General features: G+C 46.8%; 1 protein-coding gene across 16 annotated transcripts in view; it reads left to right on the forward strand.

Moving 5' to 3' along the window:
• Positions 1-18594, forward strand: part of DYSF (dysferlin) — a 406918-nt gene that overhangs the window by 109710 nt on the left and 278614 nt on the right. For all 16 annotated transcript variants that reach the window (XM_075573113.1, XM_075573169.1, XM_075573215.1 and 13 more), the window contains exons 6-10: positions 1077-1264; positions 7734-7862; positions 9315-9377; positions 10164-10214; positions 10375-10405. In XM_075573113.1, the coding sequence (XP_075429228.1) occupies positions 1077-1264; positions 7734-7862; positions 9315-9377; positions 10164-10214; positions 10375-10405 (462 nt within the window). The remainder of the gene's footprint in view (positions 1-1076; positions 1265-7733; positions 7863-9314; positions 9378-10163; positions 10215-10374; positions 10406-18594) is intronic.

Raw genomic sequence — 18594 nt, forward strand, 5'->3', positions numbered from 1 at the left:
GTGGGGGCTGTGTATAGAGAGCTGGAGTGGGAGCTGTGTATAGAGATCTGGAGTGGGGGCTGTGTATAGAGAGCTGGAGTGGGGGCTGTGTATAGAGAGCTGGAGTGGGGGCTGTGTATAGAAAGCTGGAGTGGGGGCTGTGTATAGAGAGCTGGAGTGGGGGCTGTGTATAGAGAGCTGGAGTGGGGGCTGTGTATAGAAAGCTGGAGTGGGGGGCTGTGTATAGAAAGCTGGAGTGGGGGCTGTGTATAGAGAGCTGGAGTGGGGGCTGTGTATAGAAAGCTGGAGTGGGGGGCTGTGTATAGAAAGCTGGAGTGGGGGGCTGTGTATAGAGAGCTGGAATGGGGGCTGTGTATGGAGAGCTGGAATGGGGGCTGTGTATGGAGAGCTGGAGTGGGGGCTGTGTATAGAGAGCTGGAGTGGGGGCTGTGTATAGAGAGCTGGAGTGGGGGCTGTGTATAGAGAGCTGGAGTGGGGGCTGTGTATAGAGAGCTGGAGTGGGGGCTGTGTATAGAGAGCTGGAGTGGGGGCTGTGTATGGAGAGCTGGAGTGGGGGCTGTGTATGGAGAGCTGGAGTGGGGGCTGTGTATGGAGAGCTGGAGTGGGGACTGTGTATGGAGAGCTGGAGTGGGGGCTGTGTATGGAGAGCTGGAGTGGGTGCTGTGTATGGAGAGCTGGAGTGGGTGCTGTGTATGGAGAGCTGGAGTGGGTGCTGTGTATGGAGAGCTGGAGTGGGTGCTGTGTATGGAGAGCTGGAGTGGGTGCTGTGTATGGAGAGCTGGAGTGGGTGCTGTGTATGGAGAGCTGGAGTGGGGGCTGTGTATGGAGAGCTGGAGTGGGGGCTGTGTATAGAGAGCTGGAGTGGGGGCTGTGTATAGAGAGCTGGAGTGGGGGCTGTGTATGGAGAGCTGGAGTGGGGGCTGTGTATAGAGAGCTGGAGTGGGGGCTGTGTATAGAGAGCTGGAGTGGGGGCTGTGTATAGAGAGCTGGAGTTTACCTTTTTGGGGGGAAACCGATGCTTGATAGGCAATTTAGAGATGCACCAATTTGGGAAAGTAATGTTCTTGCTTTTACAGACACAGGAGGTGAGGAAGACACAGAAGATCAGACTGGCTCTGGAGATGAGGAGCAGACCCCTTTGCTCCTCCCTGGGGCAGAACAGCCTACTCTTCCCAAGAAGCCCCAGTCTCTCCCTGTCCAAGGTATAAAGAGGAAGAAGAACCAGACAAAGAAGCTATTGTCAAACAAGCCACAGGACTTCCAAGTGAGTTTCATTCAACTCTGGTGGTCAAAGAAGGATGGGTCGCCCTGTTGGTCCTTTCTTCCATGCAGTAACGGGAGGGGGAGGGAGGAGGGGGTACGATAACTTTTATTGGACCAACAAGTAGTTGATACGTTACAAGCTTTTCATCCTCTCCGGGTCCTTCATCGACTCTGGTGTTCCCAATGGGAAATTGCCAGAAAATGGAATGCAATAAAACTGTGGTAATTGCAACATATTTTGTTCAGTATTAGCATAAAAATCACCTGGTTTGACATCTAATTTGGATGCTGTCACGCTTGTGCTCTCCTCACAAGCGCAGGGAGAAAGGGAAGGACCCATTAGCGAGGTGGGGAGGCCGCAGGGGATACGAAGGGAGTAAGTTGCCGCGCAGCTTGGGATCGGCGCACGTAGTCACGTGACCGCGCCGCGCGCATGAGAATGCGCGACGCGTCCAGAGGTGCGGTGCCTACTCAGAGACACGAGTGATCCAGCTGCATGTGCGCGCATGCTCTGACAGCAGAGCGGGAGTGCGCACGTACTCAGGCACCAACGCGGGGGTTTCTGAGAAGCCAGCGCTTCAGCAAGGGAGTCTGGGAATGGAAACCAGGAACATGGGCATGGCATGGAGTCCAGAGCACAAGGTAACATCCAGAGAAGGGAATTGCTTCTTGGAGAACATCCAGACTTCTTAAAGGCATAGTAACAAAAACAGCAAGGTGCCGTGAAACTAAATATAACATAAGGGTTCTTAGTCTAATCCATTGGCCAAGGAATTATAAGCCTGCTACCACGTCAAGGTGAACCCTACTAAGCAGGTACCTACACTACCCGACGGTAAACTAACCTCAGTAGTATAAGAGTGACTGTCCCAGTCTTCCGGAATCCAAAGGAGATAAGTAAAGGTCCCAAGGAGGTCCAGGCAGGAACAGTGTGTGATGGGTACTAGCAGACACCAGGGCAGGCAGCAAAAGACTAATAGCAGAGAGAAAGTCGAAGAGAGGCTTACTTCCTGTCAGGAGGAAGAGGGCAGGGTTTGCCAGAAAGCAAGATGGCGTTGCTTGCTTCAGAATCCTTAAAGACACAGGATCTTGACTCGCAGCTAGAGGGCGGTGATCAGAAGTAAACAGGTAAGGAAGGGACACGCCGCAGGGGGCTTGTTCCGCGCATCGTTACAGATGCACTTTTTAGTTTAGTGCAACGCCAACTGGAATGTCACAGCCAGGCGTATGAGAGAGAGCACTTTGGGCTCTATGTATCAAAGGCAACATGTGCTGTCGCTACTCGCACTGAAATATACCTGCGCAAGGCAGCATCAATGTATTAATCTTAGCTGCGCCACTTCCTGGTATGTTTTCGACGAGATGAGGGATTTATGGAACAAGTGGGAGGAGTTAGGGCGTAGTTATATTTGCAAATTGGAATGGTCTGTGTTAAAAAAAAAAACGTGCGTCCTGCGTTACTTTTCTTGAAGGTTGGGTTTTCTCCGTCACCTTACAAATAAATTGTTCCCTGCTCTGATCTACAAAAGGGCCAGTTTTCTGTAGCTTCTGGGTTAATATGATTTATAAAAGAATTTGTTGCACTAACCCCATGCGCGTTTCACCACAGGAGATCCCCAGAACGCGTTGGGTTTGATGGTTTACGTATGGTTACCCAGGCAGGTTTTAACATTTCCTACAGCCTTCCAAGTCTATCTCTTCTCTCCACTTTGTATCTGCAAATGTTTCAAGTTCTTGCCGATGGTGTAACTGTCCCACACAAAGTGTTCAATTGTTTCTTTTCTATTTAATCAACCTGAATTCATTCAGCGATCTGAAAGAGCGATTTCCTAGGTGACAATTACGCCAATCACAGGGGACACTTTAAGAGCTGGTAACGTGGTAAATAATCAATTCAATCAAACAAGTGTTTATCAGAAAAGCCCTTTTTTGAAACCCTCCTGGCCATAGATAGGCAAGGCAGACTTCATCAGTGCCACTAACTAATTAATAAAAATACTGCTTGTGAGCACGTCCCAAACAGGTCTGTAGCGCTGCCTTTCCCCATTATCTCTTAGCACACAGTGCGTCCACTGCAGCCAGGGATTCTGGGAAATGACATGCAAATGAGCACAGCGTGTAACATGGAGCCCTGTAAGCTTATGCCTGTCGCATTACACAGCTTTTCAGCACAGCCTGGGCTCAAGTGCATAGCCAGTAACTAATAGGCAAACGTAACAAATTGTATTTAATTTTGCAGCCAAATCAGTTGCTGATATCCAGTTAAAACGAGTAAAATATATCAAATGTTTCACTTGACTCGCTCCTGTTTAAAAAGATCAAAAGGAAACGACTCTTTTAGAGCTCAACTTCAAAATAGTTCCAGTGAAGATGAAAGATGAAGGGTTCCTCTGCAATCCAGGGACACTGTAAAGGTTCCTCTTCCTTTGGAAGCGTCACAATCGCCCGGGTGATCAAAACACTCGGATAAACGAGGGAGGATACTATTAGCAGCTTATTTTTCTATGTCACGTTGTTGGCCATATTCTTGATTTGCTACTCTATGAAGAAGTGTATAAGCACGCCGCTTCCTGGGGGCGTGTGCCTCTGAAAAGCATCCTTTCTGCAATATCTGGAGCCAGAAAGTGGCTACTCCGCTCTCCTGTATATCTACCAGTCCCTGAGCTCCTTCATCCACCTAAATTATTCATAATGAGCCATCGCCCTCGGCATCGACCATCCCACCTCTCAGGGACACCTCCCAGTTCTGTCGCTGGATACCAGCTGTACTTAAAGCAGCACTCCGGGTTAGAGTTTTTAGGTTTGAAGCGCCGGGTCTCTCCGGAGTTGAACTGTGTTAATTTCAGCTCCGGGGACCCCCTGCTTTCCGAGATTCTTACCTCCATAAGTGGTGCCGGTAGCAGCGCTGGGTGGGCTAGTTGGGGCTATCATAATGGCGGCTTAAATGTCCCACGGACCAATAGGAAGCCGTGACGTCATCCCATGTGGCTTCCTATAGACCCACGTGACCGGGACATTTAAACCTGCGGAGGTATGTATGTCAGGAGGCAGGGGGTCCCCAGAGCTGAAATTAACACCGTTCAGCAACGGGGACCCCCTGCTTCAATCCTGTAATTAAAAAACAAATATATATATTTTTTAAATAGAAGTTAACCCGGTGTGCTGCTTTAATGTGATGTATTTTAATCATCCATTTCAGATTGGTGAGTCTTATCGTGCCTCATTTTATTACCATTAGCGCACAGTGATATCAGTATTAAAGTTTAGTCGCCCTAGGCTTGCGATGTGAACGGAGATCCACTGAAAGAAAGGCTCCTTGGTTCATGTAAGAGTGGCGTCATCGCAACAGAATACAGGCATACCCCGGTTTAAGGACACTCACTTTAAGTACACTCGCGAGTAAGGACATATCGCCCAATAGACAAACGGCAGCTCGCGCATGCGCCTGTCAGCACGTCCTGAACAGAAATACCGGCTCCCTACCTGTACCGAAGCTTTGCGCAAGCGGGGAGACTATAGAGCCTGTTACAAATGCCTTATTTACATCAGTTATGCACTTATATGACGATTGCAGTACAGTACAAGCATCGATAAGTGGGAAAAAGTGTGTGTGTCCGTGTGTGTGTCCGTGTGTGTGTCCGTGTGTGTGTCCGTGTGTCCGTGTGTCCGTGTGTGTCCATGTGTGTCCGTGTGTGTCCGTGTGTGTGTGTGTCCGTGTGTGTGTGTGTGTGTGTGTGTGTGTGTGTGTGTGTGTGTGTGTGTGTGTGTGTGTGTGTGTGTGTGATGTATGTGTATTTTTTGATCTTTTCTAAACTGTTATCTTTTTAATTTTTAGATGAGTAAAATGAAGAATTTGGGGGGGGAAACTGGTGCACCCATTTTTCTTGGTCAATATACTGTATATTATTATATAATAATTAGCAGAGAGAATATTGGGACTAAACCCAAACGCTGGCATAGTTCTAAACAGGTATTCATGATTAACTCGGTCAAAAGCCGGTCCCCGATCCAGCGGGAGCCAGCGCACATTGTAATAAACAATTTGGTAGCAAAGTGTAAAAAAGTACAGCTATTTCCCGCTGCCACGCCGTGGGCTTGGTTAGGATGCAGTATAAAGCCATTGGTTTCCTTCTGACGAAATGCTGACGCTTTTGATTTGTTTTTGCGCAGTGTAGAGAAACTGATCTCTAGCTCCTTACACTGCTGAAACGTCTGTTTTGGGCAGTAACGTTATCGCCGCAAAGCAGCAGCTTCCCAGTGGTTTATTTTTCCCAGGTGGATGTTGGGAGGGGTTGGAGGAGTGCTCTGACGCGGAAGCGGAAGACACAGGTTCAATTCCCGGTGTCGGCTCCTTGTGTCCTTGGGCAAGTCACTTTATCTCCCTGTGCCTCAGGAACCAAAAAACATAGATTGGCAGCTCTACGGGGCAGCGACTCGGGCCAAGAAAAATTCTGCGTACACTGTCAGCGCGATGCAAGAAAAAAAATAGTTATTATTATGGATTCCTTTAAAACTTGAACAATGCTAGTTACATGTAACTATGTAACGCTTGTAAAAATCCACTGGCAGCGCGCCAATTCCAGGTCTCTTCCCATTGAGTGAGCCAGACGTCAGCTCAATAATAATAATAACATGTTCTTGTATAGCGCTGCTAGTTTTACATAGCGCTTTACAGAGACATTTTGCAGGCACAGGTCCCTGCCCCGTGGAGCTTACAATCTGTTTTTAGTGCCTGGGGCACAGGGAGATAAAGCGACTTGCCAAAGGTCACAAGGAGTCGACCCTGGGAATTTAACCAGGCTCCCCTGCTTCAAACTCTGTGCCAGTCAGTGTCTGTACTCACTGAGCTGCTCCTTCTCCCAGGCTCCCCTGCTTCACACTCAGTGCCAGTCAGTGTCTGTACTCACTGAGCTGCTCCTTCTCCCAGGCTCCCCTGCTTCACACTCAGTGCCAGTCAGTGTCTGTACTCACTGAGCTGCTCCTTCTCTTAGCTCATTAAACGTTCCAAGCCCTCCAGTGATTTCTGTAGGTCCCCCAAGGGCCAATCCAACCATTAAAAAAAAAAAGTATTGCATCGTGAGTCTGATTATATCATCGCCCCAACTCAAAAGTGTACCAGAAAATATAGCGATCACAGCTTTATATTTCTACATCGATTTAAGAAGTCAGATACTTGGAGTTTGGAGGAACCGATATGAACATGAGTGAAATAATGTCAATTGCCTTACGGTAGCTTGGCAAACTTCCCTAACTTTATGGCGGGTCTGTTTCTGCGCCCAGAGTGACTCAACGTCTCAGTTCCCGTTTCAGACCATACCACAGGATAAGACGCACCTCTGCATTATTGCTGCAAGTTGTAACTGCCCGTGATCTCCGCTTTCCATTCCTGGAACTTGCATGAGCACCAAGAAAAAAAAAAAAGAAGAAATACTTTTAATACTGTGTATTTTAGGCATGGGCACTAACCCCTTCCACCAGAGGCCTTAGGTGGTGTTTGCATAGGATATGCGCAGTAGACAGGAGACAGTGTTATTATAAGTCAAAGCAGTTGCACCTGGAGCAGTCACTAGAATGTTCATATTCCTGAGCCAAGGCATGTACCCAGAGGCGCAGACAGCTTTCTCGGGGCCCAGGACTAAAGTTTACACTGGGGCCCCCCACCCACATGTCAGCGGCCTTGCAATGACCCCCCGCCCTCTTCTAACATACAGTGGTGTGAAAAAGAAAGTACACCCTTTTTGAATGCTATGGTTTTACATATCAGGACATAATAACAATCATCTGTTCCTCAGCAGGTCTAAACATTAGGTAAATACAGCCTCAGATGAACAACAACACATGACATATTACACCGTGTCATGGGTTGGGTTGTCCGTGCTCCTCCACTAGCCTGGTCAGAGGAACACCGAGCCTAGCAGCACGAACTTGAATAGGAAGTAGAGAAGGAGCACAAAGCATGTAGAAGCATGTCCCTGGGAGAAGCATTTTCTGATGGAGCTGGAGAGGGAGCCTCTGGAATAGCCAGCACGATACCATTGATGGTGCCATTCTACTTCAGAGATGCATGCAGGTTGTCCATTCAATAGGGGCATGAAATGACCTTCCAGCTGTACAGCATCTCTGAGCGTCTGAAAGTAGAGATCCTGCGTGGGCAGTTTAGGCTCCCTCTTTTACACTAGCTTAGGAAGCAAAACCCAATGTTTATGGTACATCATAAATGTGTCGCTGTATTGACTACGTTGATAGGAACAAGGGTTTGTGTTCTTCATTTACAATATACAAGACATTGGTCTGATATATTGATACAAATGTGAAACATGAATCTTGTTAGGAATACGTTTGCCGGTATAATAACGTGGTGCATACATATGAATTCATGGCTGGAACCCTGTCCCGGTGTGGAGACGAGTTGTTCTGTGCATGCGAAGATCCAGCAATCTCTTGGTTTTTTTCACCCTAACTTGTTTCAGATCCGGGTTCGAGTGATCGAGGGGAGACAGATACCAGGAATAAACATCAAACCGGTGGTTAAGTTGACAGTTGCTGGGCAGACCAAGAGAACCCGGATACGTAAGGGGAATAACCCATTCTTTGACGAGGTAAGCAGCAGGAAATTGCATTTCAGAGTGCAGCACAGCCCATTAATAATACTACTAATCAAAGTCCCTATTGGTTTTAGTGGGGTTTTTTTTTTAAACATTTTTTTTATATTAATCTGGTGCTTTCACTTGCTCCAGTACATAGTTACATAGTTACATAGTTACATAGTAGATGAGGTTGAAAAAAGACATGTCCATCAAGTTCAACCTATGCTACATTTAGTATTGCATCAATTTTCCACCCAGGAGAGTTTAAACAATACATTAATAATAAAAAAAAAGCTCCCTATGTTGTATATCTATTTTGTACCAATTTTAATATGAATGGGGTTTATTGTATAAAGGTACTGAGTATATCTTTACACCTCCTGCTGTCCACCATCAAATCTTTCAGGAAAGTTTGAAAAAGTAGCCAAACTCTGACTCTGCACTGGGGATTTATGCACTGGAGCTGCTGGAACCTCGGGCTGTAGTACTCAGCAGCTGTTACTAGAAGCTATGCTTCGGTACTGTTTTTGTGTCGCCATTCTCTACAGCAGTGATTTTGAACAGGGCTCCTTGGAACCCTTGGGTTCCCCGGGCATCCCCTAAAGGGTTCCCTGCAATGTTCAGGTCATTTGAATATTGTATCAAATACAGAAGAATTTACAATGTATCTGATCTCAGATGCGCTATTAGAGAGGGTTGGGGTTCATTACAATGTATCTGATCTCAGACGCGCTATTAGAGAGAGTTGGGGTTCCTTACACTACATCTGATCTCAGATGCGCTATTAGAGATGGTTGGGGTTCCTTACAGTGCATCTGATCTCAGACGCACTATTAGAGAGGGTTGCGGTTCCTTACAATACATCTGATCTCAGACGCGCTATTAGAGAGGGTTGGGGTTCCTTACAATGTATCTGATCTCAGACGCGCTATTAGAGAGTGTTGGGGTTTCTTACAATGCATCTGATCTCAGACGCACTATTAGAGAGGGTTGGGGTTCCTTACAATGTATCTGATCTCAGACGCGCTATTAGAGAGGGTTGGGGTTTCTTACAATGCATCTGATCTCAGACGCACTATTAGAGAGGGTTGGGGTTCCTTACAATACATCTAAAGTCAGACGCGCTATTAGAGAGGGTCGGGGTTCCTTACAATGCATCTGATCTCAGACGCGCTATTAGAGAGGGTCGGGGTTCCTTACAATGTATCGGACCTCAGACATTATTTGAGAGGGTTGGGGTTCCTTACAATGTATCGGACCTCAGACATTATTTGAGAGGGTCGGGGTCCTGCTCTACAGAATAGACTTGACATCATTGGAAGTCTTTGGCTTTGTATCCCAGAATGCTCAGGAGTTGGAGAGGCGATGGTTTTAACCCGATTAAATAAAACTCCCAGTAAATGTTCCTGCAGGGGAACGGAGTTTGTTATTTCTGATGATTCCAACAATGTTTTTTCTCTCCAGACCTTTTTCTTCAACTTCTTTGAATCTCCAGCCGAACTCTTTGACGAGCCTGTGTTTCTGACAGTGAGTACTCGAAAACTATAGAGGGTGTTTGTTTAGAATATATTGAGCAGAAGGGACGGAGCGTGATGCATATTTTGAGGGGTTTATTTATAAAATGATAGCAATCATGACTTTAATAGCCTTGCAGTGTAATTAGTTGCTGGTCTGCCCAGCATGGAAGGAGTTAAGATCCCAGCATGCATCATTATTGATGTTAACTTCCCCATCGTCATGTGGCATTAAGGCACAGGTTTACTAAACGGTGCTATGGCTTGGTTCTCCCTTATATGTGTTTACTTGAATGGGCTTTATGTGTTCAAAGGTTTAGTACTGAGCCGGAGTGCTCTAAACTGGCTGTTCTATCGGCGAAGGTGTTTATTATGTGTACCTGGTGCCATAGTAATATTATCACATTATTAATAATATTAATGCAGTGCGCTTTAAAATAAACGTCCTTCATCTCGCAGTTGGCCACAAAATTGGGGTCCATGAGAAGCCTCTCACCTTGTGATCCTTCACCCCATGTAATTTGTGTCTCTTTAGACCAGGGGCGGGCAACGCCAGTCCTCAAGGGCCACCAACAGGTCAGGTTTTGAGGATATCCCTACTTCAGCACAGGTGGCTCAATCAGTGGCTCAGTCTTTGACTGAGCCACCTGTGCTGAAGCAGGGATATTGTGAAAACCTGACCTGTTTGGTGGCCCTTGAGGACTGGTGTGGGCCACGCCTGCGTTAGACCCTTTTGTAGTTTGGACCCCCCGCCCTCTTTGATACGGCGCAACGATTGATATTTGTTTCCTTTGCGCAGGTTCTTGACTCCCGCTCCCTTCGCACAGACGCGGTTGTCGGGGAATTTAGGGTAATTTTTCGTGTGAAATTCAGACCGTGCCCCTCTCTATATCTCCAACAAGTGTTCCTGTCCCGTCTTGTTGTGCCTGTTTCTTTCGAGGCGCCTGCGCGGCATCTCATGAGGGTAATAATACCGCTGTCTGGTCATTGTGTTCTGATTTCCTATGTAGATGGACGTCGGGCTGATTTATGGAGAACCAAGTAAGTAACAATCGGGAAAAGTTGCATTATTCTTTCCTGCTCCCTGGGGTTTCAGCCCAGACTCTGGCCCGTGTTTAGTGCAATTCCAAAGTGCGGGAAACCGTTTCAGGCGAGGGGAATCCGGCCTGTGCAGCCAACACAACACAGCAAACACATTCCCCAAAGCGCAGGTCTCCTCTGGGACAGAGATACACAGTGCAGGTCTCCTCTGGGACAGAGATACAAAGCGCAGGTCTCCTCTGGGACAGAGATACACAGTGCAGGTCTCCTCTAGGACAGAGATACAATGTGCAGGTCTCCTCTGGGACAGAGATACAAAGTGCAGGTCTCCTCTGGGACAGAGATACACAGTGCAGGTCTCCTCTAGGACAGAGATACACAGTGCAGGTCTCCTCTGGGACAGAGATACAATGTGCAGGTCTCCTCTGGGACAGAGATACAAAGTGCAGGTCTCCTCTGGGACAGAGATACACAGTGCAGGTCTCCTCTAGGACAGAGATACAAAGCGCAGGTCTCCTCTGGGACAGAGATACAATGTGCAGGTCTCCTCTGGGACAGAGATACAAAGTGCAGGTCCCCTCTGGGACAGAGATACAATGTGCAGGTCTCCTCTGGGACAGAGATACAATGTGCAGGTCTCCTCTGGGACAGAGATATAGAGTGCAGGTCTCCTCTGGGACAGAGATACAAAGCGCAGGTCTCCTCTGGGACAGAGATACAAAGTGCAGGTCACCTCTAGGACAGAGATACACAGTGCAGGTCTCCCCTAGAACAGAGATACACAGTGCAGGTCTCCTCTGGGACAGAGATACAAAGTGCAGGTCTCCTCTAGGACAGAGATACACAGTGCAGGTCTCCCCTAGAACAGAGATACACAGTGCAGGTCTCCTCTGGGACAGAGATACACAGTGCAGGTCTCCTCTGGGACAGAGATACACAGTGCAGGTCTCCTCTGGGACAGAGATACACAGTGCAGGTCTCCTCTAGGACAGAGATACACAGTGCAGGTCTCCTCTAGGACAGAGATACAAAGTGCAGGTCTCCTCTAGGACAGAGATACAAAGCGCAGGTCTCCTCTAGGACAGAGATACACAGTGCAGGTCTCCTCTAGGACAGAGATACACAGTGCAGGTCTCCTCTGGGACAGAGATACAAAGTGCAGGTCTCCTCTGGGACAGAGATACAGAGTGCAGGTCTCCTCTGGGACAGAGATACACAGTGCAGGTCTCCTCTGGGACAGAGATACAGAGTGCAGGTCTCCTCTAGGACAGAGACACACAGTGCAGGTCTCCTCTGGGACAGAGATACAAAGTGCAGGTCTCCTCTGGGACAGAGATACACAGTGCAGGTCTCCTCTGGGACAGAGATACACAGTGCAGGTCTCCTCTGGGACAGAGATACACAGTGCAGGTCTCCTCTGGGACAGAGATACAAAGTGCAGGTCTCCTCTGGGACAGAGATACACAGTGCAGGTCTCCTCTGGGACAGAGATACAGAGTGCAGGTCTCCTCTGGGACAGAGATACAAAGTGCAGGACTCCTCTAGGACAGAGATACACAGTGCAGGTCTCCTCTGGGACAGAGATACAATGTGCAGGTCTCCTCTAGGACAGAGATACAATGTGCAGGTCTCCTCTGGGACAGAGATACAGAGTGCAGGTCTCCTCTGGGACAGAGATACAAAGTGCAGGTCTCCTCTGGGACAGAGATACAAAGTGCAGGTCTCCTCTGGGACAGAGATACACAGTGCAGGTCTCCTCTGGGACAGAGATACAATGTGCAGGTCTCCTCTAGGACAGAGATACAATGTGCAGGTCTCCTCTGGGACAGAGATACACAGTGCAGGTCTCCTCTGGGACAGAGATACAGAGTGCAGGTCTCCTCTGGGACAGAGATACAAAGTGCAGGTCTCCTCTGGGACAGAGATACACAGTGCAGGTCTCCTCTGGGACAGAGATACAATGTGCAGGTCTCCTCTAGGACAGAGATACAATGTGCAGGTCTCCTCTGGGACAGAGATACAAAGTGCAGGTCTCCTCTGGGACAGAGATACAAAGTGCAGGACTCCTCTAGGACAGAGATACACAGTGCAGGTCTCCTCTGGGACAGAGATACACAGTGCAGGTCTCCTCTGGGACAGAGATACAGAGTGCAGGTCTCCTCTGGGACAGAGATACACAGTGCAGGTCTCCTCTGGGACAGAGATACAGAGTGCAGGTCTCCTCTGGGACAGAGATACACAGTGCAGGTCTCCTCTGGGACAGAGATACACAGTGCAGGTCTCCTCTGGGACAGAGATACACAGTGCAGGACTCCTCTAGGACAGAGATACAAAGTGCAGGACTCCACTAGGACAGAGATACACAGTGCAGGTCTCCTCTGGGACAGAGATACACAGTGCAGGTCTCCTCTGGGACAGAGATACAGAGTGCACGTCTCCTCTGGGACAGAGATACACAGTGCAGGTCTCCTCTGGGACAGAGATACACAGTGCAGGTCTCCTCTGGGACAGAGATACACAGTGCAGGTCTCCCCTAGGACAGAGATACACAGTGCAGGTCTCCTCTAGGAAAGAGATACACAGTGCAGGTCTCCCCTAGGACAGAGATACAAAGTGCAGGTCTCCTCTAGGACAGAGATACAAAGTGCAGGTCTCCTCTAGGACAGAGATACACAGTGCAGGTCTCCTCTGGGACAGAGATACACAGTGCAGGTCTCCTCTAGGACAGAGATACACAGTGCAGGTCTCCTCTAGGACAGAGATACAAAGTGCAGGTCTCCTCTGGGACAGAGATACACAGTGCAGGTCTCCTCTGGGACAGAGATACAATGTGCAGGTCTCCTCTGGGACAGAGATACAATGTGCAGGTCTCCTCTGGGACAGAGATATAGAGTGCAGGTCTCCTCTGGGACAGAGATACAATGTGCAGGTCTCCTCTAGGACAGAGATACAAAGTGCAGGTCTCCTCTAGGACAGAGATACACAGTGCAAGTCTCCTCTGGGACAGAGATACAATGTGCAGGTCTCCTCTAGGACAGAGATACAAAGTGCAGGTCTCCTCTAGGACAGAGATACACAGTGCAGGTCTCCTCTGGGACAGAGATACAATGTGCAGGTCTCCTCTAGGACAGAGATACAAAGTGCAGGTCTCCTCTAGGACAGAGATAGAAAGTGCAGGTCTCCTCTAGGACAGAGATACACAGTGCAGGTCTCCTCTGGGACAGAGATACAATGTGCAGGTCTCCTCTGGGACAGAGATACAATGTGCAGGTCTCCTCTGGGACAGAGATACAATGTGCAGGTCTCCTCTGGGACAGAGATACACAGTGCAGGTCTCCTCTGGGACAGAGATACACAGTGCAGGTCTCCTCTAGGACTGAGATACAATGTGCAGGTCTCCTCTGGGACAGAGATACAATGTGCAGGTCTCCTCTGGGACAGAGATACAATGTGCAGGTCTCCTCTAGGACAGAGACAGAGCTCTACTCACAAGTTCATAATGAAGTTCTCCTTTAATGAGACAGCCAAGAACAGTGGAATAACAATGTTTCAGGTCCCATATGGACCTTTCACCATGTTTAGTAGGCAGTGCTATTCCATGTGTATAAAATCAAGCATATGTGCAGGCTTAACCCTGTGAGTGCCGGGGTGCCATCACTGATGATGGAATGGAAGGGCAGGACGCAATCTCCGCTTATAAAGTCCTTTTGGGGGGACGTAGCTACTACGCCATGGGGGGACCCAGGGGGGCCAGAACGCACTATGTCATCGCCACGCCCTAGGGCTCTCAAAGGGTTAAAATAGCAATCACGCTGTTCAAAATTCACAAGCCAATAGGAAGCTGCAGAATCACCCGCCGCGGTGTTCAATGGCCCGGACGTGTAAATCCCCCGGAGAAAGCAGGAAGTAATCCCGATAACTTCATCGGTCAGTACAGTATATTATGACCCAGGGGGTCCCCGGAGCTGAAAATAGTGGGGTTTAGCTCAGGGGCGCTCTCCTGCTTCCATCCTGTAAAAAAAGTGGTTTAGATGGCGGGATTTCTGCTTTAATGCTTATTTGACAATCCTCTCCCTGAGTGCTCCTCTCCCTGAGTGCTCCTCTCCCTGAGTGCTCCTCTCCCTGAGGGCTCCTCTCCCTGAGGGCTCCTCTCCCTGAGGGCTCCTCTCCCTGAGTGCTCCTCTCCTTGAGTGCTCCTCTCCCTGAGTGCTCCTCTCATTTTTTTTCTCTGGCTCCCAAATCGGGGCTTATTATTTGTCCGATGTGCTTGTTGGCACCAGGCAGGGATTAGAAACAATGTGGCCAAAATAATGTCAATTGTTTCAAAAATAATGGGGTGGAAATGACCAGAAATAAAAAATATTCACAATACACACACACACACACATATATATATATATATATATATATATATATATATATATATATATATATAACAATATATATATATATATATATATATATATATATATATATATATATATATATATATATATAATCAAAAAATAAATAGATGATACCGTTCTGTGGCTAACGAAATGCTTTTATTTGTGCGAGCTTTCGAGATACACTGATTTCTTCTTCCGGCGATGTTACAATGAATGAAGCAAGCAAAAGCTATACTATAAATAGTTATACTCCTTGTTTTTCCATCCCTATACACCAATAGGGACCACATAGTATCTACACACACTTTTAGTTATGCTACTAATTCTCACATTTCCACACCCACCCACACCATTTATATCCACTCCCACTCCACACACCCCTTTTGTAAAGCACTGTATATACTGTGGGCTCTCCATTCATTTTTATTCACACTGATACACATACACACTCTTTCATCACTTGCTTTCAGGAACCTTTTGACACCTCCAGCCATAAAACACATCCACACTGGGGGAGGGACAAGCACAGATAACATTCCAAGAGACACTGTTTTTAAGTATACCTTTTGCTTGCTTCATTCATTGTAACATTGGCGGAAGAAGAGATCAGTGTATCTCGAAAGCTCGCACAAATAAAAGCATTTCGTTAGCCACAGAACGGTATCATCTATTTATTTTTAGATTATTGAAGCTCGGCTAACACGGTACTGATACCTCTACATATATATATATATATCAGATAAGGCAGTTGGCATTCCAATAGGTGCTGGTAAGCCACAGGTGCACGTCCCATATAGAGAATGTAGTTATACGTTACCGTTCCAAGGATTAGTAAACAAGAGACAGCACTCAATGTTGAAAATCAAAGTGTATTAGTGATAGCAAAAATACATCCAGAAACCCTTTCTGATATATATATATATATATATATATATATATATATATATATATATACAGTGTTCGACAAACCTATACATTTGCTCGCCCCGGGCGAGTGGATTTAACCCCCGGGCGAGTAAATATTGGCCCAAGCAGCACACGTTTGGTACTAGGTGGCGAGTAGATTTTTTTGTGTGGCGAGTAGATTTTTTGGTGATTTGTCAACCACTGTATATATATATATATATATATATATATATATATATATATATATATATATATATATATATATATATATATATATATATATATATAAACACAGAAACAAACAGTAGCGCTAGTAAGTGATATAAGTGAAATGTGCAAAATATTGTGGGTAAACTTAGTATATAGTATTATATGAAATAATAATAATGTACTAATGTGAGTGAAAGATACTACAGTTGTGATTAATATAATCAGTGACAGTTGTGTGGATGATGAATAATTAACAGCATGGGAACAGTCTATACGGAAGGGGCGAGCTTCTAAGTGGTCAAGCCCGACCACAGTGAATTAAACATACTGTAAACAGAACAAAAAGAAGCGCCAGTTCCGTATGATAATATAAATGGTAGGAATTTATTAAATAACCAGAGTAGTCAAAATAAAACAAGTAATAGCAGTGTGCAGCAATGTGTAAGTGACATGCAGAGGATAAATGCAGCGAGGTGACCATACAATGGTAAGGAGAAAAATGAGCAGTGGTGCTTTTGATGGATAATAGCAGTAAATGTAGCTGCTGACAAGATGTTCCTTCTCAAAGGGAATCCGGTGTACTCTTCACAGACCTGGCGGTCTGGTTCCAGATGGAGCAATAGTGTGTCCAAGTGCCGTTTCCAGATGGTAATAATACCCACTTCCTCCTATGGCAAACAGAGATAAACTGCGTGCCAGAACCTCGTGTAGAGGCAAACACTTCCTGTTTGTCAAACCTCGCTGTGGCGCCGAATGAAGATTTACAACGGGCGCCTCTGTCTCCAGATTCAGAGCGGTAATCCGTTCTTGGAGCTCCTCGCCGACTGTAACCACCTCACCACGTGGCTGCGTCACTGCGCGTCTACGTATAAACGTCCAGCGCGTTTCGTCACTAACAAGTGACTTTCCATATATAACGGAAATTAGCCTGAGGAAGAGAGGGAAACTCGAAAGCTTGCCCTGTGACATAAATTGTTAGTCCAAATAAAAAAGGCATCACCTAATACTGAAGAACTCATTTATTCTGCACTATATATTTAAAAAAAATAACTATCTAAATCTATATTCCCTGCTATATACACACATACTAAGAGAATGTCTTTTCTAGCATCATGTCTGAGTTTACAAACCTCTGCATCGATGGGCCAGCAGTTCTTTAACAAACGTCATCCTACTGTAAATACAAACACTTATCCACAACATCAGATTGTTCCTCTGTTGGCCTCGTCTTGTATTGTGCGTCTTCCTTAAACTTGTGATAATGACGCTTGTCTGCCACCTACCGTTAGTTTAGGGAACAGCACGAAACTGCACAATTTCCGACCTGATTATTTATTCCATGGGGTAAAATAAAAGGGGGGGGGGGGGGGAGAATGAGTAGGCCACGTGACACCTTTTTATTGGAGCAACACGTAGTTGATCTGTTACAAGCTTTCCAGCCTGCCAGGGTCCTTCATCAAGTGTGGCAGACACATAGAAACGGAGGATATCACATACAGGTTTGTAGAGCGATATCTAGTTGCCGTGGATAATGGGAGGGTGAGATGTGATTATAAGGAGGCTGATCACCCCGCTACCTTATTCCAATGAATAGCAATGCTGAGGTTTCTTTCCAGGTATTGTACGTTGCAGCAACAATAACAGTGGATTAGGATGAAAAACAGACGCTTGTTGCAACACGTATATGGGGCCATCTGAATGCCTGTGGTGCTGGTCCAGAAAACATCACTGGATAACTGGTGCAGGTTGGGTTGTAGCTGGAGTGTCTGATCTCCAGGAAACTCAATAGCTGATCACTAGTAAGGGGATCCAACCCTCCCCCTTGCAGTGCTCTCCTAATGTTCGCATGGTAACATATTTCCAGCATAGCTTTTTTTTTTATATACAGTAGCATGTTCTTGTATAGCGCTGCTAGTTGAACGCAGCGCTTTACAGAGACATTTTGCAGGCACAGGTCCCTGCCACATGGAGCTTGCAATCTATGTTTTTGGTGCCTGAGGCACAGGGAGATAAAGTGACTTGCCCAAGGTCACAAGGAGCCGACACCGGGAATTGAACCTGCTCAGTGCCAGTCAGAGTCTTTACTCACTGAGCCGCCTCCTTCTCCCTAGTTGTGTGTATGTGAGATGAAGGAGAAGAACTCTGGCCGGTGTTTGATGGTTTGCCACAGTTTTGCATCTGTTAAATAAAGAGGAGCTGGGAAGCATACACTAATAGTCACATATAGAAGCACATGCACACCGCTGGTAGGTGCTGGAGGGGGGTACTTATCTGCCGGTGAGCTGTGTCCAGGGAGGTCCAGACATCCCAGAGGTACTAGAGCAAAGGAATGGAAGCAGGCACACGGTCTTCCTACCAAAGGTCCAAGCATACACTAATACCAGCAAAAATACGTTTGCTCAGGGGGGTCAACTCCAGTGCTCAAGGGCCACCAACAGGCCACGTTTTAAGGATATAACTGCTTCAGCACAGGTGGCTCAATCAGTGGTTTAGTCGAAGACTGAGTCACCTGTGCTGAAGCAGGGATATCCCTAATACCTGGCCTTCTGGGGGCCCTTGATGGCTGGAGATTGCCACCCCTGAGCTAGAAACATTATATAAAACCATCCAAAGCTTTTGTTTATCACGTAAACATTAAAAAGTTAATAAAAATATATATTTACACTTATCTGATTTATCTTAAGA

The sequence above is a fragment of the Ascaphus truei genome, chromosome 1 (assembly GCF_040206685.1).
Source record: "Ascaphus truei isolate aAscTru1 chromosome 1, aAscTru1.hap1, whole genome shotgun sequence".
Lineage (NCBI taxonomy): Eukaryota > Metazoa > Chordata > Amphibia > Anura > Ascaphidae > Ascaphus > Ascaphus truei.